The sequence below is a fragment of the Aegilops tauschii genome, chromosome 3 (assembly GCF_002575655.3).
Source record: "Aegilops tauschii subsp. strangulata cultivar AL8/78 chromosome 3, Aet v6.0, whole genome shotgun sequence".
NCBI lineage: Eukaryota > Viridiplantae > Streptophyta > Magnoliopsida > Poales > Poaceae > Aegilops > Aegilops tauschii.
In genome coordinates, this window is record NC_053037.3 from 125,977,576 (window position 1) to 126,002,052 (window position 24,477).

Below are 24,477 nucleotides of genomic sequence, written 5' to 3' on the forward strand. Positions count from 1 at the left end.
GGAACCGCCTATAATGTGTGTAGCATGGAAGATATCGAGATCTCTCGGTTGTTATGTTGACAATGAAAGTATACCACTCAAAATATTATTTATCTCTGCTTCAAAATTGAGCTCTGGCACCTCTACAAATCCCTGCTTCCCTGTGCGAAGGGCCTATCTATTTACTTTTATGTTGAGTCATCACCCTCTTTTTAAAAAGCACCAGTTGGAGAGCACCGCTGTCATTTGCATCCATTACTATTAATTTATATTGAGTATGACTATGACTGGATCTCTTTTACCATGAATTATAATGTTTAGTCAGTCCTTGATCTTCAAAGGTGCTCTGCATTTATGTTTTGCAGTCTCAGAAAGGGCTAGCGAGATACCATTTTGTTATATCATATTATGATTGTTTTGAGAAAGTGTTGTCATCCGAGATTTATTATTATTGCTCCCTAGTTGATTATGCCATTGATATGAGTAAACATGAGACCTAAATGTTATTGTGAATATGGTTAGTTCATAATCTTTGCTGAAAACTTGAATGCTGGCTTTACATATTTACAACAACAAGAGCAAACAGAGTTTGTAAAAGTTTTTCTTTATCACTTTCAGTTTATCAACTGAATTGCTTGAGGACAAGCAAAGGTTTAAGCTTGGGGGAGTTGATATGTCTCCGTCGTATCTACTTTTCCAAACACTTTTGCCCTTGTTTTGGACTCTAACTTGCATGATTTGAATGGAACTAACCCGGACTGACGCTGTTTTCAGCAGAATTGCCATGGTGTTATTTTTGTGCAGAAATAAAAGTTCTCGGAATGACCTGAAACTTCACGGAGATTATTTTTGGAAATAATAAAAAATACTGGCGAAAGAATCAAGGCCAGGGGGCCCACACCCTGTCCACGAGGGTGGGGGCGCGCACCCTACCTCGTGGGCCCCCTGGTGCTCCACCGACCTCAACTCCAACTCTATATATTCACGTTCGGGGAGAAAAAAATCAGAGAGAAGGATTCATGGCGTTTTACGATACGGAGCCGCCGCCAAGCCCTAATCTCTCTCGGGAGGGCTGATCTGGAGTCCGTTCGGGGCTCCGGAGAGGGGAATCCGTCGCCGTCGTCATCATCAACCATCCTCCATCACCAATTTCATGATGCTCACCGCCGTGCGTGAGTAATTCCATCGTAGGCTTGCTGGACGGTGATGGTTCGGATGAGATTTATCATGTAATCGAGTTAGTTTTGTTAGGGTTTGGTCCCTAGTATCCACTATGTTCTGAGATTGATGTTGCTATGACTTTGCTATGCTTAATGCTTGTCACTAGGGCCCGAGTGTCATGATTTCAGATCTGAACCTATTATGTTTTCATGAATATATGTGAGTTCTTGATCCTATCTTGCAAGTCTATAGTCACCTATTATGTGTTATGATCCGGCAACCCCGAAGTGACAATAATCGGGACCACTCCCGGTGATGAGTTTGAGGAGTTCATGTATTCACTATGTGTTAATGCTTTGGTCCGGTACTCTATTAAAAGGAGGCCTTAATATCCCTTAGTTTCCAATAGGACCCCACTGCCACGGGAGGGTAGGACAAAAGATGTCATGCAAGTTCTTTCCCATAAGCACGTATGACTATATTCGGAATACATGCCTACATTACATCGATGAACTGGAGCTAGTTCTGTGTCACCCTATGTTATAACTGTTGCATGAATAATCGCATCCGGCATAATTATCCATCACCGATCCAATGCCTACGAGCTTTTCACATATTGTTCTCTGCTTATTTACTTTTCCGTTGCTACTGTTACAATCACTACAAAACTATCGCTGTTACTTTTGCCACGGTTACCATTACTTCCATACTACTTTGCTACTAAATACTTTGCTGCAGATACTAAGTTATCCAGGTGTGGTTGAATTGACAACTCAGCTGCTAATACTTGAGAATATTCTTTGGCTCCCCTTGTGTCGAATCAATAAATTTGGGTTGAATACTCTACCCTCGAAAACTGTTGCGATCCCCTATACTTGTGGGTTATTAATCTTGTTTAATGCGAGACGGTTATTCATTTAAATCAGAGAATATTGGTTGTTCTATTTATACGAGTAATATCTTTTATGGTCATGCACCCTTAATGAGTGGTCTATTTTTGTTGAATCTTTATTGTAGTTACACACATATTCATAATATTTAAGCCAAAAGATGCAAGGTTAATAATGATAGTGCAACTTATTTGTGGGCACCGCCGTTTAGGTCATATTGGTGTAAAGCGCATGAAGAAACTCCATGCGGATGGGCTTTTGGAATCACTTGATTATGAATCACTTGATGCTTGCGAACCATGCCTCATGGGCAAGATGACTAAGACTCCGTTCTCCGGAATAATGGAGCGAGCAACAGACTTATTGGAAATAATACATATTGATGTATGCGGACCAATGAGGGTTCAGGCTCGCGGCGAGTATCATTATTTTCTGACCTTCACAGATGATTTGAGCAGATATAGTTATATCTACTTGATGAAGCATAAGTTTGAAACATTTGAAAAGTTCAAAGAATTTCAAAGTGAAGTAGAAAATCATCGTAACAAGAAAATAAAGTTTCTACGATCCTGATCGTGGAGGTGAATATTTGAGTTATGAGTTTGCTTTTCATTTGAAACAATGTGGAATAGTTTCGCAACTCACGCCACCTGGAACACCACAGCGTAATGGTGTGTCCGAACGTCGTAACCGTACTTTATTAGATATGGTGCGATCTATGATGTCTCTTACTGATTTACCACTATCGTTTTGGGGTTATGTTTTAGAGATGGTTGCATTCACGTTAAATAAGGCACCATCTAAATCCGTTGAGACGCCATATGAACTGTGGTTTGGCAAGAAACCTAAGTTGTCGTTTCTTAAAGTTTGGGGTTGTGATGCTTATGTGAAAAAGCTTCAACCTGATAAGCTCGAATCCAAATCGGAGAAATGTGTCTTCATAGGATACCCAAAGGAGACTGTTGGGTACATCTTCTATCACAGATCCGAAGGCAAGATATTCGTTGTTAAGAATGGATCCTTTCTAGAGAAGGAGTTTCTCTCGAAAGAAGTGAGTGGGAGGAAAGTAGAACTTGATGAGGTAATTGTACCTTCTCTCGAATTGGAAAGTAGTTTATCACATAAATCAGTTCCAGTGATTCCTACAACAATAAGTGAGGAAGCTAATGATGATGATCATGAAACTTCAGATCAAGTTACTACCGAACCTCGTAGGTCAACCAGAGCACGATTCGCACCAGAGTGGTACGATAATCCTGTTCTGGAAGTCATGTTACTAGACCATGATGAACCTACGAACTATGAGGAAGCGATGATGAGCCCAGATTCCGCGAAATGGCTTGAGGCCATGAAATCTGAGATGGGATCCATGTATGAGAACAAAGTGTGGACTTTGGTTGACTTGCTTGATGATCGGCAAGCCATAGAGAATAAATAGATCTTCAAGAAGAAGACCGACGCTGACGGTAATGTTACTGTCTACAAAGCTCGACTTGTTGCGAAAGGTTTTCGACAAGTTCAAGGAGTTGACTATGATGAGACCTTCTCACCCGTAGCGATGCTTAAGTCTGTCCGAATCATGTTAGCAATTGCCGCATTTTATGATTATGAAATTTGGCAAATGGATGTCAAAACTGCATTCCTTAATGGATATCTTAAAGAAGAGTTGTATATGATGCATCCATAAGGTTTTGTCGATCCTAAAGGTGCTAACAAAGTGTGCAAGCTCCAGCGATCCATTTATGGACTGGTGCAAGCCTCTCGGAGTTGGAATATACGCTTTGATACACTACAAGAGATCAAGCCTACTGTGACGAGCTGAAGAACGTCATCGAACATTGATAAACGTCATAGAATACCCATGTGTGACATTTTTCGTGCGTCACAAGCATCGTCACATAATCCCCGTCATAGATTACTCCTAGTGACGGCGCGTGCCCAGAACGTCACTAAATATTTTACTTTCAGTGACGTTTTGTACATTGTCGCCGTATTTGGTGACAAACCAACGTCGGTGGATTTTCCTTGGCCCAATGGACATTGTGTTTCTAAATTGGCCGAGCCCAATAACTTGGCAATTTACATTTTATATCCATTCTCTAGGCCATGGCCAATTGCAGCCCGATATTGTTTGGTACAATAATCAATTTTTATTGGCCTGTTGTTGGGCCATATCCATTTTGCACTAATTATTTTAAATTTATTTATTTTATTTGTATAGTTTCTATGCATTTAATCCATATTTCCATTGTGCAAGTCAGTCGTTCAACACATAATATTTTCGCATCACATGGCAGCCAATTAATCTCGAAACAATGTGCCTATTTCACAGCACACATCATCATCATACTTTTGCTAATAGAACAAAAGATCAGGTTCATAGTCCACATACCACATAAGCCGAAATGACACAAGTTACATAGAAACCTGATAAAACATGCAACATCAATAGACACTAAGTATTCGATTAAAAAATGGGTATTGTCTTGATTTCGAAACATAATTGTATAGCTTTTATCTTCATCAAAGCAAGGAACATTTGTTGATTGCCTCTTCTCCTAATTTAATGAAGGCAGCTGATACGTCTCCAACGTATCTATAATTTTTGATTGTTCCATGTTGTTTTATTATCAATCTTGTATGTTTTATAATCATTTTATAGTTATTTTTATATCATTTTTTGGTACTAACCTATTGACATAGTGCCAAGTGCCAGTTGTTGTTTTTTCCATGTTTTTTACATCGCAGGAAATCAATATCAAACGGAGTTCAAATGCCACGAAACTTCACGATGATTTTTTATGGGCCAAAAGGAAGCAGATGGGCCCTGGTTGCACCTGGGGGAGTCCCGAGGAGGGGACAACCCACCAGGGTGCGCCAGGAGGCCCTGGCGCACCTTGGTGGGTTGTGCCCACCTCGGGTGCCCCCCGGACCGCCTCTTTGCTCTATAAATACCCCAATATTCCGGAAACCCTAGAAGCGTCAACGAAATATTCATCCAGCCGCCGCAGAGTCCAGAACCACCAGATCCAATCTAGACACCATCACGGAGGGGTTCACCACTTCCATTGGTGCCTCTCCGATGATGCGTGAGTAATTCTTTGTAGACCTTCAGGTCCGTAGTTAGTAGCTAGATGGTTTTCTCTCTCTCGCTGAATTCTCAATACAATGGTCTCTTGGAGATCCATATGATGTAACTCTTTTGTGGTGTGTTTGTTGGGATCTGATGAACTTCGAGTTTATGATCAGTTATATATTTTTATATCCATGAAAGTTATTTGAGTTTCTTTGATCTCTTATATGCATGATCTCTTATAGCCTCGTATTTCTTCTTCGATATTTGGGTTTTGTTTGGCCAACTTGATCTATTTATCTTGCAATGGGAAGAGGTGCCCGGTAGTGGGTTCGATCTTACGATGCTTGATCTCAGTGACAAAAAGGAAACCGACACGTATGTATCATTGCTACTAAGGATAAAAAGACGAGATCTAAATCTACCGCCATATAGATAAACGGATCTTGTCTACATCATGTCATAGTTATTATTCAATTACTCCATTTTTTCATGAACTTAATACACTAGATGCATGCTGGATAGCGGTCGATGTGTGGAGTAATAGTAGTAGATGCAGCCAGGAGTCGGTCTACTAATCTTGGACGTGATGCCCATGTAATGATCATTGCCTGGATATCGTCATAATTATTTGAAGTTCTATCAATTGCCCAACAATAGTTTGTTTATCCACCGTTTGCTATTTTTTTCGAGAAAAACCACTAGTGAAATCTACGGCCCTCGGGTCTTCTTTCTCATATATTTGACTTGCGATCTACTTTTCCTTTGCATTTTTATTCAGATCTATTAAACCAAAAAAATACAAAAATACCCTGCTGCGTTTTATCTTTATTTATTTTATTTGGCGTTCGATCTATCAATCTACTGCAATTTACCTCACGTCTGCTTGCCTATCTTGAGGCGCCGTACCCCGGAAGTGATTGACAACTCCTTTAACACGTCGGGTTGCGAGGTGTTGTTGTTTGTGTGCAGGTGCTGTTTACGTTGTGTTGCTTGGTTCTCCTACTAGTTCGATACCTTGGTTTCATAACTGAGGGAAATACCTACCATCATTGTGCAACATCATCCCTCCCTCTCCAGGGAAATACCGACGTAGTTACAGCTACCATCAGCAGCTAAAGTCGCTGTAACACTAATTTGTCCATCCCAACTTCTTCCGAGATGACTTGCGTAGCATCCTATCATATGCATATGATTAGAATTTGCAACAAACATATAAACAAATCAATAAGCAGAGGACATGATGTGATTATAACACCAGTAGTGGCTTGCTATCTCGTGCATGTGCAGCTAATATACTTACAGACACATTACAACAATCAGCATATATATTAATCCATGCAGATTTATTGCACATAACTGGTACTTGCGGGCAAGAGCAATTTTGGTTGACTTACTGTAGGAAGACAGAGAAACAGAGAGAGGACGTAAGCGATCTCACCGCTACCGGTTAGGGCGGTGGTTTCAGATTACGCTTGATCCTAGCAAGCACGTCTACTCCACGTGCAAGACAACCAACATTGGCTGATGAGGGGCTAATCACCTAGGGAACAACACAAACACGTCGCCGATGCAACACTTTGACACACGGACCACAATGCAGAACTGTGTCCTGTGTGGATTGTAACTAACCAAAAGTTTGGAAAGGCATAGATGTGGATGAAGCTGGCTATAGTCATTGCTGCCATGCGCTGCAGGATCCGGCTGGATGGAGTATGGGGAGTGACGCATTGTTCTTCCTGCACAGAGGAACGACGTTAGATCGAGATCATGTGAATCGGAGGCAAGACAAAACCAGGGGCAGCGGGAAAGAGGGCTTAGAGCAACTTTAACGGGGCGACCCAAACGGACGCGCGCTTTGTCCGTTTTTTGTTCGTTTGGGTCGGCCAGACGGACGTGCGCGTCCGCATTTTAAAATGGTTCGGCTTGATCGCCCAACAGAAAGGCCGACCCAAATGTACCGGCATGGAAAAAGAAAACAAGTTACACGAAATAAACATAATTAAACATAAAATGGCCGGTCAAACGCCGGCCAAAGTCCACCTAAATCTAGTAAACATTAAATAAAACATTAAAAAAGTCTGCGCCCGCCTGCTGCCACCCCGCACGCTGCCGTAGACGTCGTCGGCCTTGCCCTTGCCCTTACCGTCGATGCCGGCGTCGTCGGTGAGGTCGATGAAGACCGGAGCAGGGCCAGCCCACCCGAACGTCGCCTGGTACGCTGTCAGGGCAGCCTCCTCCGGCGTCTGTTGGGGCGGCGGCATTGCGGCCAGCCGCGCGCGCTCCTCCTCCTCCTCCTCCTTGAGCCGGAGCGCCTCCGCGTCACGTTGGAGCATGGGCTCGTAGCGCATCTGCTCCTCGCCGTCGGCCTGCTCCTGGCGGAGCCAGTGCTCCTTCCAGCGCTCGAGGTGGGCCTCCTCCTGCTCCGGCGTCGCGGCGAAATGGACGGGAGGCGCGCTCACCCACTCGCGGTACTGGCCCGTCCACGAGTAGGCCTCCTCCGGCCAAGTGGGTGGAGGCGGGGAGCGCTTACGCGTCGGCTCCGGCTCCGGCTTGGGCTGGACGGGCGGCGACGGTGGCGGTGGCGGCACAAAGAGCGGGTTGTGGACGGAGTCCCCCGCCGCCGACAGGGCAAGGGCTTGCTCCAGCCCATCCCAGTGCGCGTCCTCCTCGAGGCGGCTAGCCTCCAACGCGTGCTGCATGGCCTCCTCGAGGGCGGCTTGGTACTCCGCCTCCGCCTCCATGTCCTCCGGGTCTACCTGCGGGGGCGGCGGTTGCTCCTCGTGTTCGAGGGCGAACCACGCCTCCCAGTTGGGGGAGTCGGCGGCGTACTCTGGCAGCCGACGCTGCTCCGGCGTGAGCTGCGCGCGGCGCCTGCGCACCTCGTCGTCGTGCGACCGCTGGCTACGCGGAACCGCCGGCACCGGGATCCGCTGCGGATCCAGATGCCAATGGTGCGGCACCGTGACATCGGGGTACAGCAGTGGCTGCCTGTACTCCCAGTGCCACCGCGCTTGGTGCACCGGGATGTGCAGACGCCGGCGACCAGGGCGGAAACGCGGCGCCGCTGGAGGAGGAGGGGGAAGGGGAGCACGGGAGGACGAGGCGCCGGGGGTGCCCTTGCCCTTGCCCTTGCCATTGCTGCTGCCGAAGAGGCCCATGGGCGCGCTAGGGTTTGCGGTCGCCGGCGAGGAAGCAAAGGGAGTGGTGGGGGGCCAGATATGGACGGGAGAAGTGGATGAGGCCGACCCCGCCGCACGCATGGTTAAAAAAGGACGCTTCCACTGGCTGACGCGTGGGCCTGCTGTCCGTGGTCGTCATAAATAAGACGACCGGTGATGGTTGGGTGGCCGCGAGGTGGGAACGCGGCGGACGGCGATGAGACGTGCGGCGCGTCCGCTTCGCGTGCGTGCCGACGCATTCCAGGCGTAATTTTGGACCGAAATGGGTCGGCGCGGACGCCAGGCAGATACGATTTGAGTTTGGGTCGGCGCGTTGGGCCTCCATTTTTATCCGCGCCGATTCAAACGGATGCGGGCGGACGAAATGGATCGCCTCATTGAAATTGCTCTTGCGCAGAGAGATGAAGAAAACACGGCGGCGCCGGATCGCCGATGCCTCATATTTTTCTGCTGCTACTCAACTCATGACTGACACGTCGTACCATGACTGAGATAAAGGGACAAGCGGATCTGAAAAGGTAGATAGTGTGGCGGCTTCGTTGTTCAACACAGCCAGATCCGTGCGCCGTGAAGAGTTGAGGTGTTGGTGGCGTCAAGTGCCATGCGGTCTGGTCGGGCGGCAATCGCATCCCCAGCGGTCAGATCGATTGTGAGCTTGAAGGGAAGAAGATGAACTCCCTGTCGGTGGCCTTCGCAACGTGTAGGAGCGGACGAGTTTGAGGCGCTGGAGGGAAGGAGTGACAGTCGGGAGAGGTGGCCAGATGCCGCTCGCAGCTGAGGATGACGCCAGTGGTGCCAGATCGAGATCCCAACATGGTGGCGGCGGCGCTAACCAGAAGCTAAAATAGCGATTTGGTTTGTGCTAGTAAAATACTGAAGAGTCGTGCGATCGTGGGAGATATTTGTGAATTTTTTTTTAGAACTGGGAGATATATGTGCTAGGAGAACGTGTCACTGGTATGGCTGGCCCATGTAGATTTCATGTCCTGCCTCTTTTTGCTTTGAAATTTTGTTCTCACGTCTCCATACTTTTGCTAGGTTGCAAAAAGTGAATCCTTTGTCACGGTCAATTAATATTTCGCCGAAAATAATTTGTTCAATATTTTATTATTTAACCAATGTCATTTATAAATTATAGACGTATCTTAGTCATAGTTAAGGGAAAAAAAAACTGGACCGGTGACCGAACATGTGAGACTGTCGGTTCAGATATTTACTCGCAAGACCGTTGGATCACTTGTTGTCTTGTTCCATTCCTGGAAGGTTTTAAGTGCGCGTGGTGCGGTCGCTGAATGAAAAAATAAACATAACCGGGATGAAAAGGAGAAAACAAAGAAAAGAAGAAACAAAAATACCGATAGGAAACTTGAAAAATGAAAAGAAAATAGTTTTCATCCTATGCTACTTTGCTGCAACACCCTTTCCTCTTCAAGGGAAAACCAACGCATGCTCAAAAGGTAGCAACGCTTAATTGGACTTTCACAAAGCACATACCTTGATAAAGTTTTGAAGAAGTTCAAAATGGATCAGTCAAAGAAAGGGTTCTTGCCTGTGTTACAAGGTGTGAAGTTGAGTTAGACTCAATGCCCGACCACTGCAGAAGATAGAGAGAAAATGAAAGTCATTCCCTATGCCTCAGCCATAGGTTCTATCATGTATGCAATGCTGTGTACCAGACCTGATCTGTGCCTTGCTATTAGTTTAGCAGGGAGGTACCAAAGTAATCCGGGAGTGGATCACTGGACAACAGTCAAGAACATCCTGAAATACCTGAAAAGGACTAAGGATATGTTTCTTGTTTATGGAGGTGACAAAGAGCTCGTCGTAAATGGTTATGTCGATGCAAGCTTTGACACTGATCCAGATGACTCTAAGTCGCAAACCGGATACGTATTTATATTGAATGATGGAGCTGTCAGTTGGTGCAGTTCCAAGCAGAGCGTCGTGGCGGGATCTACGTGTGAAGCGGAGTACATAGCTGCTTCGGAAGCAGCAAATGAAGGAGTCTGGATAAAGGAGTTCATATCCGATCTAGGTGTAATACCTAGTGCATCGGGTCCAATGAAAATCTTTTGTGACAATACTGGAGCAATAGCCTTGGCGAAGAAATCCAGATTTCACAAGAAAACCAAGCACATCAAGAGATGCTTCAATTCCATCCGCGATCTAGTCAAGGAGGGAGACATAGAAGTTTGCAAAATATATACGGATCTGAATATTGCAGACCAATGTAATGGCATGATCATATTGACGGTGTGGTGGCAGTTTCTTTGGTTCTCCAAACACGTCGCTGTACTTAGCTTGCACTTAGCTTTCGCCATTTTCTTCCTCTTCTTCTTATCAGCCTTGGGGATCTTCGTCTTGCGAGTTTCCCTCTTCTCTTCCTTCACTTTCTTCTTGTTTTCCTTGCGAGCAGCCTTCCTTTCCTCGGGCCCCATCTTTGTGGACTCGTGCCACGAACCGTCTTCGTCGGAACTAGAGCAAGATTCACTGTCACCCGATTCATCTTCCTCCTTGTTCTCCAAGGAGCAGCACTTAGTTTGCAGGTCCAAGGGTTCTTCCGGTGTATTTTGTGCCGATTGTGCTTCCTGGTTTTCGGTATGCTCATTTATAGTCCGCACAAATCCTAACAGTGGCTGGTCATAAAGCTTATCTGCTGTTGGCTCATAACCGATAGAGGGACGTTGCATCATGGACATGCTGACAATCTCTGCCTCACATTGCTTCACATAATCCAACGTCTATCAAAAAGAGCAAAGCAGATAATATTATCAGTAAGTGAACTGGATAACATGCAGCACAAACATACAAAGAAACAAAATAAACACAAAATAGTTACAAACTCGTGTAAGAGATCTGGGAGACAAGACTAATTGGAATCAACATAATAAACTATGTAGATGAGATAAAACAGTTACCACAAAGGTAATGGCAATACCATGAATTAAAACATAGTATAAAATAGAGATGATTGACGAGTAACAGATATATGCAGTAAATAAATGTATGCCTCAGACTAGGATCTCTCACTGAAGAAGTGAAGATGCTCACTGTTGTAAATGACATTTCTGGCAAAGCTGCACAAATGCATAGTAATAACAATAATCATATTCCTACCTGCACCAAGACAGTCGGAGCAATTGCATCATCATCTGCAGCTGTATCTCCATTTTCCAGAATCTTCTGCTGAACCTGTTGTAACCACAATTTTGTTAACCCATCGGATCGTCTGCCCAAGGATAAGCATAGTATCACACAAAAATCGATGATTACAAAGCATTGTAACTACTCAAAGTAAAATAAGGGCATGCCTTCTCCAGGTAATCATCAACATCTTCATCAGCGATATTTTGATCCACAACGAAATTAAATAGCTCTGTTACTGTCATGACAGCAACGCCTCGTTTTTTAAAGAAATCCTGAAAACAGCATTGCACGCGCATTAAATACCACGAGTTATCCATGTCTGGTCAATTTTAGTTTAATTCTACTCACATTAACATGCAAGCAATCTTCCTTCAGGAAATCCAAAGCTGAAGGATGGTCAAGGTCGACAGACTGTGAAACATCAATGATGTACAAGTGCCCCTGCACAACAAGCAAATAAGAATGAGGAATCTGGTTGACTGGGAAATGAAAGAGGTTAAGAAGGCTTACTCAAAAGTGCTCAACTACCTCAAAATAAAGAATGTTGTATTCACTCAAATCACCGTGGACAAGCTTGCACTTTTGGTAAAGTGTCCGCATTGTTGTAACAATCTGAAAATAAGCTGCAGTAAGTATATTGGAAAATGTTACCATAAGAGTACCCAAAATCTAATGTTTGGATACTATGTGGTTCCTTATTCATTCTTCTATAGGTAAAGACCATATTCAGCTGACATTTCAACTGGTAGTTAATCTTTGCATACGCCATGTACCTCAAAGTAAGTTTCACGCAACTTGTCATCCGACAAAGCAGCATCCTTAAGTCGAGGAGCAGCCCAACCTCCTTTTCCTGAAGGAGAACCAACTCAATTTATTAGACGAAATGATAATACCTATGAAAGTACTGTTCTGTGGGATGTTCTGCTACGAGGCGTATGTTTTGAACAATTATTAGGTCATGATATGATACCATGTTTATAGGAAAATGTTGATAGGCATTGAATAAGCAAATGTCACCACAAGTTTTACCTATAAATTCCATCACCAAAACATGAAGCCTCAAGAGCAATGGTGTCACACCTGCATCCCACTGATGATGCAGTGGACAAGGAAAGAGTGGACCCACTCGCCAGACATGTAGGCCCACGGGCAGAGCTGTGTGTGTGTGGTTACTTAAGTGTGCGTGGTAGGCAGAGAGAGGCATGCGTGTATTGTGTGAACTCTGTATCTCACCTAACCTTCTCTGTATCTCACCTCCTTCTCCTGTTCCTCACCTTCTTCTTTCTCAAGGAACAAGCTGAACTCGATCTATTTCCCCCGATCCACCCTTGTTTCGATCCTAGCAACCCTGGGTTCGTTACAAAGGTAATCAGAGCCACTTCCCTTTTTTCCCCCAATTTTTTTCCGCCAGTTCGTGCTCACATCCTCTCGATCGGACCGTAACATCCACCGCTGTGGGTGCCAATTCACTCCAGTGAGTTTGCCCAAAATCCCCAGCGGGGTTGGACCGATTTGGAGCGAGGGCGACGGCGCCGCCATCCAAACCTTCTGCTCAAACCCGCCACATCCTCGTAGCCATGTCGGAAACCTCGGGAGAGATCAAATCGTTGTTGGAATCGCTCTTGACGCGGTTCGAGGCGAGCCAGATCACCGCCGCCAAGCATGTGGAGGCGCAGCTCGCCTTCAACGAGCAGGTCTCGAGCGACCTCACGCACCTCCGCCGCCAGATGGACCTGACGCAAGCAGACGTCGATGAGGTGCGCCAGCAGCGCCCCGATCCCGACAAGCAGCAGGCGGCCGCCTCCTCTCACCAGCACCAGTTCATGCCCAGGGGAGGCGCTCCACAAGTGTCCTCCAGAGTTCAGGGGCCGGTCGCACGTCTCGTCAATGACGGCCCGCCCCTCATCCCGCAACGCCCCGTGGTCACCATCACCGGGGCAGGCCAGATGCCGCCACCAGCTTCTCCTCGCGGGCTTCCTCAGGCACTGCACGCGGATGACTACTACGTCAAGCCCCCAAAGCATGACTTCCCCAAGTTTGATGGCACGCTCAGTAACAAGTTCTTCATCACCCAATTTCTGCTCGGACTGCGAGACGATTTACGGGCAGCAGTACGACTCCAAGCACCCACGAGCATCACTCGCGCCTCCGTGCTCGCGAGAATTCAGGAAGAAGAAGCAGATGCACATCGTCCGCGACCGCGCGTGTTTCCGGTGGGGCGCCCACCAACGCACCCCATCGCTCTGCCTCCTCGACCACAAGCTGCACCGCGACCTGCCGCTGCCCCCGCCGCTGCTGGAGGGGATGACTTTGCGCGAGAGCGGCAACTACGCGATCACCGCCGCGCACATGGCCTCTGCTTCCGTTGCGGCGATCGTTACTCCAGAGAGCACCGCTGCAAACAAGCCACGCAGTTGCTGACAATACACATGGGTGAGCACGGCGAGATCCTTACTGAAGATGCAATTCAGGCCATGGAGCTCTTGGATGACCAAGGCGCAGCCCCAGCAGACCAGGAGTGTTGTGTCCTGTCAACGCAAGCGGTCTCAGGCACGGAGACGCCGCGCACAATCCGTCTTCGCGCACTAGTGGGAAATCAAGTGATGCTCCTCCTTGTCAACTCCGGCAGTACACACAGTTTCATCTCGGCATCTTTCGCCGAGAGGATTGCAGCGACAACAACACCCCTGCCGCCGGTGGACGTTCGCGTGGCCAACGGTGAGCGTCTGGTCTGCGACAAGCTGGTGCCCGGAGTTAAATGGTGGCTGCAGGGGCACACCTTCACTACGGATATGCGCCAGCTCACGCTCGGGGCGTACGACGGCGTGTTAGGCATGGACTGGTTGGAACAGTTCAGCCCAATGAGCTGCCATTGGCTCAACAAGACGCTCACATTCGAGCATGAAGGCGCCACAATCACTCTGCAAGGTGTCCGACAGAGTGCAGTTCAGTCCTTGGAGCCAATTGAACCAGAACAGTTCAACAAATGGCAAGCAGGAAATGACATATGGTACATGGCACTCATTGATCGCCAGCCACCCTCTAGTGACACCGTTAGCAAGCTGCCAGTGGGTATTCAGACGGTCCTCAATGAGTACAGCGACGTGTTTGGAGAACCAAAGAAACTGCCACCACACCGTCAATATGATCATGCCATTACATTGGTGGAAGGAGCACAACCAGCAATATGACCCTACCGATACTCGCCATTGCAGAAAGATGAGATCGAGCGGCAAGTCAGAGAAATGCTTGACTCCGGGGTGATCGCGCACAGCATGAGCCCTTACGCAGCCCCGGTTCTCTTGGTAAAAAAGAAGGATGGCTCATGGCGCTTCTGCGTCGACTATCGTCGCCTAAACGACACCACTGTGAAGAATCGTTTTCCCCTTCCCATCGTAGATGAGTTGCTGGATGAACTTGCTGGCGCCCGGTATTTTTCCAAACTTGATTTACGGGCGGGCTACCACCAAATACGGATGAGAGAAGGCGACGAAGAAAAGACGGCATTCAAGACTCACCATGGACACTTCCATTTTCGAGTCATGCCGTTCGGCCTGACAAACGCACCAGCCACCTTTCAATGCCTCATGAACCAGATCTTCTCCAAGTATGTACGCAAGTTTGTGATCATTTTTCTCGATGACATCTTGGTGTTTAGTGAATCACTACAGGAGCACGAGGAGCATCTTCGGCTGGTGTTTGATCTTCTTCGAGAGCACCAACTTTTTGCCAAACTGTCCAAGTGCTCGTTTGCTCAGGAGAGCATCGACTACCTTGGTCACGTCATCTCAAGCACCGGAGTGGCAACAGATGCGGAGAAAACCCAAGCCATGCTCAACTGGCCGACACCCTCCACACCAACTGAGCTGCGTGGGTTCCTTGGCCTCACCGGCTACTACAGAAAATTTGTAGCCCGGTATGGCATCATCGCCAAGCCATTGACGAATTTGCTGACGAAGAAAGGATTCCAGTGGACTGAACAAGCGCAGGCCGCCTTCGACCTCCTCAAACGCGCCATGGCCAGTGCCCCAATGCTCACATTGCCAGACTTCACCAAACCGTTCAGCATAGAGACTGACGCCTGCGACACGGGCATCGGTGCCGTGCTCGTGCAAGAAGGACACCCGGTGGCGTACTTCAGTAAGGCCTTAGGTGTGCGCAACCAGAAGCTTTCAGCTTACGAGAAGGAATTTTTGGCCGTCATGATGGCAGTGGACAAATGGCGAGCTTATTTGCAACGCGGCCAGTTCACCATTGTCACTGATCACAAAAGTCTGTGTCACTTGGGTGATCAACAGCTCGAGACAGATTTGCGACGCAAAGCAATGTCCAAGTTGGTTGGCCTGCAGTTTAAGTTTCAGTACCGGCGTGGAGTGGACAACGGAGCGGCAGATGCCTTGTCACGGGTGGGCGCAGCACTGGATGTGGCCGCGCTCTCGCTGTGTCAGCCTACTTGGGTACAGGAAGTGGCCAATTCATATGCCACAGATTCTGATGCTCAGGAGAAACTAACGCGGCTCGCCATCCATAGTCCCGACGAGGAAGGGTTCGAGCTGCACAAGGGGCTGATTCGACGCCAAGATCGCCTTTGGATTGGAAGCAACACAGCTTTGCGCACCAAACTGATCAGTGCGCTGCACGACAGCGCAATCGGTGGGCATTCAGGCAACACAGCAACTTACCAGCGCTTGAAGAAGAGGTTTCTCTGGACTGGCATGAAACGGGAGGTGGAGGACTATGTGAAACAATGCTTAATCTGTCAGCAGGCTAAACATGAGCATCGCCGACCGGCCGGACTGTTGGCTCCTCTCCCCATTCCCACGGCGCCATGGCAGGACCTCACCATGGACTTTGTTGAGGGGTTGCCAAAGTCTGAAGGGCATGACTCGATCATGGTGGTCGTTGACCGGCTGACGAAATTCGCACACTTCATCCCTCTTCATCATCCGTCCAACGCGGCGCAGGTGGCGCGCGTCTTTTGGGACAATGTCGTCAAGCTCCACGGCCTCCCCAACTCTATCGTCTCCGACCACGACCGCGTCTTCACCAGCGCGCTCTGGCGAGAGCTCTTCACCACGGCGGGCACCAAACTGCTGTACTCCACGGCGTACCATCCCCAGACCGACGGCCAAAGTGAGCGCGTCAACCAATGCATGGAGATGTACCTCCGTTGCGCGATCCATGACGCGCCGCACCGTTGGCGTCGCTGGCTTCCAACGGCGGAGTTCTGGTACAACTCTACCTTTCATTCGTCAATCAATTCTTCCCCCTTCAAGGCGCTCTATGCTGTGGAACCCAACCTCGGCGCCATGGCCCTCTGGGATGACAAGACAACCCCGGTCCTCGATGCCGAGCACTGGGACTGGGGTGCACACACGGCTCGTCTACGAGCACAGATCCTTCGTGCGCAGCACCGGTTCAAGAAGCAAGCTGACCGCCATCGCACGGAGCGTGAATTCGAGGTGGGCGACTCTGTGCTGCTCAAACTACAGCCATATGCACAATCCTCTGTCGTCAATCGACCGTGCGCCAAGTTGGCGTACAAATTCTTCGGGCCCTTCAAGATTCTGGCACGCATCGGCAAGCTCGCGTACAAGCTGGAGCTACCCACTGACAGCCGCATCCACGACGTCTTCCACGTCTCGCAACTGAAGCCCTTCACACCCAATTACTCGCCCGTGTTCTCCGAGCTGCCACGACCACCGGACTTGTCCATCACCGACAACGAGCCAGTGGAAATCATGGAGCGCAGGATGGTCAAGAAGGGCGATCAAGCGCTGGTCCAGGTCCGCATTCGTTGGTCTCCTTCAGCGTTGGGCACAACCTGGGAGGACTATGAAACACTACGGCAACGATTTCCGGCGGCGAGTATTTGGCGCGAGACGATGACCGGTCAAGACCAGACAACGCGTGAAGATGAAGCACAAATGGAAGACGGGGCTTTCTCTGAAGAAGAGGGGCATGTCACACCTGCATCCCACTGATGATGCAGTGGACAAGGAAAGAGTGGACCCACTCGCCAGACATGTAGGCCCACGGGCAGAGCTGTGTGTGTGTGGTTACTTAAGTGTGCGTGGTAGGCAGAGAGAGGCATGCGTGTATTGTGTGAACTCTGTATCTCACCTAACCTTCTCTGTATCTCACCTCCTCCTGTTCCTCACCTTCTTCTTTCTCAAGGAACAAGCTGAACTCGATCTATTTCCCCCGATCCACCCTTGTTTCGATCCTAGCAACCCTGGGTTCGTTACAAATGGCTTCGGGCATCGAATTCCTTCTGCTCTAACTCTGAACAAGGGAAAGAAGTGTAAATCTTTCTACTTCAATGACTGAAAGTATTTTGCGAGGTATTGTAGAAGAAGATAACAATTATAAAGGGTGGGAATTTAATTTAGAGAGAGACAGAACAAAATATAGGATAGCAACAGCTTATGCTTCCAAATGCATCATCTTTTTCCCCAAAAAGTTAAACCCAATTCAACAACAGAATCCCATTGAGAAACATCTTGCCAAATTACTGGAATGAAAAAAATGAATAAAGCACGCTTAATGAGAATATTTCATACCGTAAAAGATTTCGCATTTCCTTTTCAGCCCAAGTCTTTACCATTTTCCGAGGATTATGCTTGCAGTAACCATGTCTAAAACGATAATCTCCTTGAACGTATCGATCTCTATCCCTGCAACAAGCAAGTGTGTACTTTGTTCAGACGGGAACCTTTTTGAATCAAAACAATTTAGAAGTGCTGAAAGGATACAACAAAATTGCCATAAACAGCATTCTGATGTAGCTTTGAGTATCCAGTTATTATAAGACAAAGCAAGTATAACATCCATATCTTACTTAAAAACAAGCACTGAAGTTTTATAGACTTTGATTGCTAACTCACTGCCATCTGTCTTTGTTGCATGATATACATTTGCCTACAAAGGAAAGAAAAACAAATCAACTGCCACAGTTAATATTGAGTGTGTTATTCTAATTATAGATTTCTAGAATGATGAATACAAAATGCAACTTGTAGTAGTAAATCCGCGGGTGCAATGAAATTGGCAAGTAGCAGATGCCTTGTAGCTACGATGTGCACTGCAAATTGAAGGTTACCTCTTTTCCGGTTGAAATGCAACCATTTATGTTATTAAAAACACCACGGTTTAGCATTTTGAACAAAACCATGCGGGTTCTTGGGTCAATAGCCTGCATATAAATAAAAAATCGAATGTTCAGAAAAAGAACTTCACTAAAACATCATTCATTACATAAACTATAGAGATAAAGCATGTTTTTGTCTTCCCAGTTAATCAAAATTCATAATTTTATCTGGATGGACGAATGAGCAAGTATGCCCTGCCTATAAGAACTGAAAATATCATGCAATCATCAGATAAAGTAATCAAATCACATGTGCAATAGAGGGCATTTCTTTTGAGGGCCCACAATGACAAGAAATATTAATTAAACAAATTGCCCCCCCCCCCCCCCCCCCCCGCCCGCCTATCAGCATTGAAGCAATGGTACCTAATTAGTCAGGAGAACTCATAAACAGAAATGCAGTAGGCACCCAAAAAGAGGAATGCTCAAACTTCAAACTAACAAATTTCTGCTTCACGAACTTACACAACCGGCAATAGATAATGAAGCGGAACTTAAGTCTTCAATAAGAATTCTTATTCATGTACATCAAACCAAACGTTTTATAAGTAGTAAATAAACTTTGATTAACTGCATACTTGATGAGGGGAGAAATTTTTAAAACAGACAGCCACTTGACAGAAAGCAAATTAGGGTGAAAGGCTACAGGATTGATTCTTATTGCTGAAGGAATATGAAAGTGCATGGATTCAACTTCCAAGCAGGGAATGAAATAAGCATCACCAAACAGCAAAAAATGTACAAACCTGTTCAACTGTAGCACGATCTGCCTTCCCAGTGTTCCTTGTTTTCCCAATTGCAGTATCTCTTATGCTGTCCCTGATTGCAGTTGTCACGGAATTTGACATCCCCACGTTCATTCTACCTTCCCACTCCTGAGTGGTTCAAAACTCACGGCATCAAATAATAAGCAAAAAAGGTACAACACCCAGATGAATAAAGCATGACCGGTGTTTTGTTCGTTCAGATAAATATATCCATATGGTAAGGCACCAGTGTTACATAAAAATCAATACTGCAACAGACATCAAAACTTGAGCCTAATTATTTCAGTTAGTGGTTTGCAGAGTGACATTGGAAACTTGGAAATTCCCTAGCTGACACTACTAGGCCTAGCTCCAATATGAAGTGCAACTGTTCTCTTTAGTAATTTTAGGTAACCAACTTTAATCAAAAGATAGTGAACCATTGAACCCTAGTCCTTGATAGCATAAGCCCAATAAATGTTATAGCACAAGCCAATCAGTATACTGATCCAAGGTGAGGAGTTGAAACCGCATACCTCCAACGGAGCGGCACGGACGTGTGAGGCGAGCTTCTGTGTGCGGTTGGAGAGTGGCTGGAGTGTGCGCGCGAGCATGCCGCCATGTGCGTTCGGCCTCCGCGCCGCAGCCGCACTTCCGGCAGCCGAGAATGTTGAGGAAAGACGTGTCGAGCCATCCGGGCCCTCCGCAGTGTCAAGCCAGTCTAGGGCTTCACCCACGTCATGGTAGGACCAATACTCCTCGTCCTCCTCTGCCTCTGCCTCTGTCTCCCTAGGCTCCTCGGATGCTGCTGCTGGTTTCTCTTCGGCATCCGCAAAGCGCCCATCCAACTCACCCTGCCGCAGAGCGAAGGTTTGTGGGACGTGCAACGCTGAGGCGACTGGCCACGGCGGTGGCCATAACTGTGCGGTTCTGCAGGAGCAGCAAAAACCTATGAAGCACCGATACAAGGACCGGCACACGGGATACGGCAATTTCTAGAAACAGCAATACGGCGAGTATATGTAGAAATAATTAATAAAATGTCTCCAACCAGATGCTGGGAGCCTCTTTTCAAGTCCTTACATGTTTAGCCATTCCAAAGTCTGCAAGCTTAACACGACCCCTAGGATCTACTAGTATGTTTGCACCTTTGATATCCCTGCATGCTGTGTAAAGGTCCTACCACCAGCTCCCAGCAGCAAGCCGCAACCAGCTCACACACACGCAGTCAGCAAGCACACGCAGCAGCAAGCAAGGGCCCAGCGGCGAGCGCACCGGAGGAGCACGACATGCAGGAGGCAACAGCGCGGTATGACCGGAGGAGAGCAGGGATTAAGAAGTTACCTTGCTGGCGATGGGCGGGGCGGCGGAGGCGACTACAGGCGGCGGCGGCGGCGGCGCGCTCGTGCGGTCGCTCGATACACCCTTGTGCTCTGTTCTGTTAGAAAAAAAAAAACTGAACTGGCAATTAGGGTTAGCAGGTGGGCTTCTACTGGACTGGATGCTGCCCTCCCGTGTCCCTGACGTGTCGACAGCCTCCCGGGGGGCGCGACTATGTCTCGCTTATGGCAAGACGTAGCGCAGCCTCGCGTAGCCGCCAGAAATGGGCCGGCCCAGCGCAGACCACAGTTCTTCAGCGCTTTTTTTTCTTCCATATTTTTTTCGCATTTTTGCAATGTTTTTTTTACTTTTTTATATTTCGAAATATTCTATATAACTATATATTTTTAATACAGTAGCAGACACGAACAACAGACGCTCATACATACACATATGTACTCACCCATAGAACGCATACACACATACCGTACTCCTATGAGCACCTGACTGAGCCGACACATCATCTTGAGATTGTTAAAGTCATCACAGATGCCTTCATACAAAAGGAACGTCTCTTCCCACTTAACGCACATTGCCAGAAGGCCTAAAATAAACTCAGAAAAATGCGAGCACTAGTGTCAAGTCCAGGACTTGAGTTTCCGGTGGGCTGGGATACCACTGTCCTCCTAACCATCCAAACACGCGTTGGTTCCCCTAATATATATTATAAAAAACACTTTATGCACACAAAAATGTTAGTCACGCATTTGAAAAATGTTTGTACAATAAATGTTTCTATTTTATACGAAAATTATACAATGTGTATGGAAAAAGACATCAAAACATGTATATGAAAACATCTATAGCGAGATATACCTCCCGCGCTTACGCGGGTTTATCAACATTATTTTTTCCAAATGATAAATGACACACATGTGCACGAAGTAACACTGTCCTAATGTTTTTACACTAAAGTTGCCATATGAGAAAAAAAACCCTAAAAAAGTTTGAAACTTGCCATCCAAAGGGAAATTTGCCATACTTCACATCTAAAGTTGCCATCTTCAGATAACTAAACTTACCATCAAAAAACAACAGGATGAAATTGCTTCGTGCCACACGTGTGACACTTATCAATGTCTTTATTTTTATTTTGCAATCGAAAAAGCTAGGCCATCTCCTATTGGGCGCTTAACGCGCCTGTTTGTACAAAACGCATACAATGCGCGTGTTTGTTTTGTAGTGGGCCGGTCCATGCACCTTGCCACGTAGATACGGTTTTGGGAAGCTTCTGGTTTTTTTTTCTCTTTTCTTTTTTTACTTTTTTCTGCTAGTTTTTAGGTTTGGTTAGTTTTTTATTTTTTGTTCATTAATTTTGTTTTATTGAATATCACAAAAAATGAAATTCTTGACTTTTTTATTTCTTAATTTTTTGAACCCGTGAACTTTTAAAAATCTGTGATAGTTTTTCAAATTTCTAAACATTTTTTTTCAAATTCGTAAACATTTTTCTTCAAATCCACAAACTATTTTTAAAATTAATGAACAATTTTTAAATTTATGAACTTTTTCAAATAGTGAACATTTGTTTTTCAAATTCATGAACTTTTTTATTTCATGAACTTATTTCAACTTCACGGATTTTCTCAAATTCGTGAATCTTTTCAATTCACGGCATGGGAATACTCATAATAGGTCGAGGATCTCGGCCGACTCCGGCTTCCTACCGCCCTCGACTAATTTGAGCGTGTGATGATGGACGTGTGGGTAGAAGCGAACGTCTTGCTGGAGTTCAAGAACCTTGCGCTATATCACATAAAGGACGCACAATCGTACGTGAACAGCGTGGCAATGGAAATCGAGGCAGCGAAGCGGCCCCCACCAGTGAGTTCACTTACAAGCAGAGGAAGAGTGTGTAATCCAACCTAAATGAGTCCTAGAGTCCTGTACCCAAGCTAAATTCTTACATGTATCTATTCAGATCCTACTATTAACAGACTAAGATCACTGCTTAGATCATTTTTATGAACAACTTCCACTACGAGTTTGGGAAACACATGCATATTTTTAAAAATAAACAAGACCAACCAAAACCAAACAAAGGACACCCCGAAAAAAGAGGGAGGAAAGACAAGAGTGGAGAGACGGAGAAGAGATGTATTGTGGCAGGAACACACCGCGCCAAGAAGAAGCACAGAGAGATATCAAACAGCAGCTCCGAAGGCCTATATGCATAGCAAAGAAAGTAAAGGATGGTAAGCGAGAAGAAGACGAGCAAGAGCAACAGGGCCTAGAAGGGACATACCTTGAACGAAGAGATAGAGAGATAAGAAGAGGGACAACAGAACAACAAAGCGGGAACTCCAAATACATGCAAGTAGGAAAAGGACGGTGAGTGGTTACAACATACCAGGCAAGACGAAACTAGACTCAAACCTTAGTCGGTGTCAAGAGCAAGCGTCAAGAATAGGCACAACCAAAGAACAAAGCAGAACCCCGGGCAGCTACAGATACGAGGGGGGGAGAAAAGAACGGTGAGCAAGAACATTGGATCGGGAATAGGCGCAAGCAAAACCAGGTCCGAACCTCAGTCAGCTAGAGAAGCAAATGACACGGCGACAGACGAAGCAAACATGACGCCAACAAGCAGCAAAACCACCGACGAAGTTGGAGGAACCAACCACACGTTGCAAGAAGCACCTAGCATGCGTAGCCTGTGGCATGTGGTGTGAAATGGCGAACATGAAGAATATACAGCGGGAGCAAGAATAGGACATACAAGCGCTAGGTGCCACCTCATGAATAGTGCAAACCAATCGCGAGAGAGGGGGCGAGATAACAACAGCATGAAACACTAACCCGTGGGACCAGAAACACACGGGCCTTGGAATAGCCACGGGGCCAAAATACAGAGTCGTGCAACACAAACCATGGCATACCGAAGGCAAACACAAAGATAGCAAAAACAACACAGAAAAACATGTATCCGCACACAAAGAAATAGAACATGACTACCACCCCCACCGACCCAATTACTGACCCCAAAATTTCAAACATGTATTTAGAATTATCGGAAAACTACAAAAAAATAGTGAAAATAAGCTCGTTAGGAGCCCATCCAAAATCGTTGTAGACCCAACGAATTACTAGCTCCCAACCACACGGGTGGAGTGAAATCCACCAACAACAAAATCAGTAACTAAAAGACTAAAAAAGCTTTTATTGAGTCGTTTAAATTATGCATACAATGACACAACAACGACATGATGTTGCATGGTAAGAAGAGAAAAGGAAAAATAATACCACACGCATCATCTTATGCACTAAGGAGAAACAGTGCATTCTTTCGGTTCATGCGACCTATGGGATGTAACAGGGCCACCGCCCTCAGGCGAGAATATATAGACGGAATGGTGTATTCATATATGCAAACTGAAAAACCAAACAATGAGGCCCTGTTCGGGACGTGGGTTCAGAAAACAGAGGAAAAGAAAAACGCATAGGTATGGGATGGAGTGCAAAGTGAAACCTGCAAGCTTCCAGAAAGAGGAATGGGAATCTATGGGGTGTTCTGAATAAAGGAAAAAAGTTTTGGAATCTGCACACTTCTCTAGGAAATAGAACTAGCCGTCATGTGCCTGGGCATTGTATTCTTGCCGTCGATTTCTCTAGCTGTTGCTTCTTCTTTCTCTTGCTATATAAGCACATACAATGCACTGCCAACAACTTGTTCTTGTCATTTCTTCTCCTCCCCTGTAAGAACTTCTCTAGGAACTCATAGTTCAGTCTTGTAGCGGCAATCCATTTGTTCCTCTAACCTCAAAATTCA

At 46.5% G+C, this 24,477-nt stretch overlaps 1 protein-coding gene across 1 annotated transcript; it reads right to left on the minus strand.

The window, feature by feature from the left end:
- Positions 1–10,290: 10,290 nt before the first annotated feature.
- Positions 10,291–20,807, minus strand: LOC109775050 (uncharacterized). The gene is made up of 14 exons (XM_073510127.1): positions 20,673–20,807; positions 19,865–20,258; positions 19,329–19,457; positions 18,535–18,627; positions 18,274–18,353; positions 17,996–18,109; positions 17,682–17,717; positions 12,462–12,499; positions 12,206–12,282; positions 11,961–12,044; positions 11,781–11,873; positions 11,597–11,704; positions 11,403–11,477; positions 10,291–11,026 (listed from the first exon to the last, which is right to left on the minus strand). The coding sequence occupies exons 2-14, from the start codon at positions 19,940–19,942 to the stop codon at positions 10,403–10,405; spliced, it is 1,629 nt and encodes a 542-aa protein (XP_073366228.1). The 5' UTR covers positions 19,943–20,258; positions 20,673–20,807; the 3' UTR covers positions 10,291–10,402.
- Between the last annotated feature and the right edge of the window lie 3,670 nt (positions 20,808–24,477).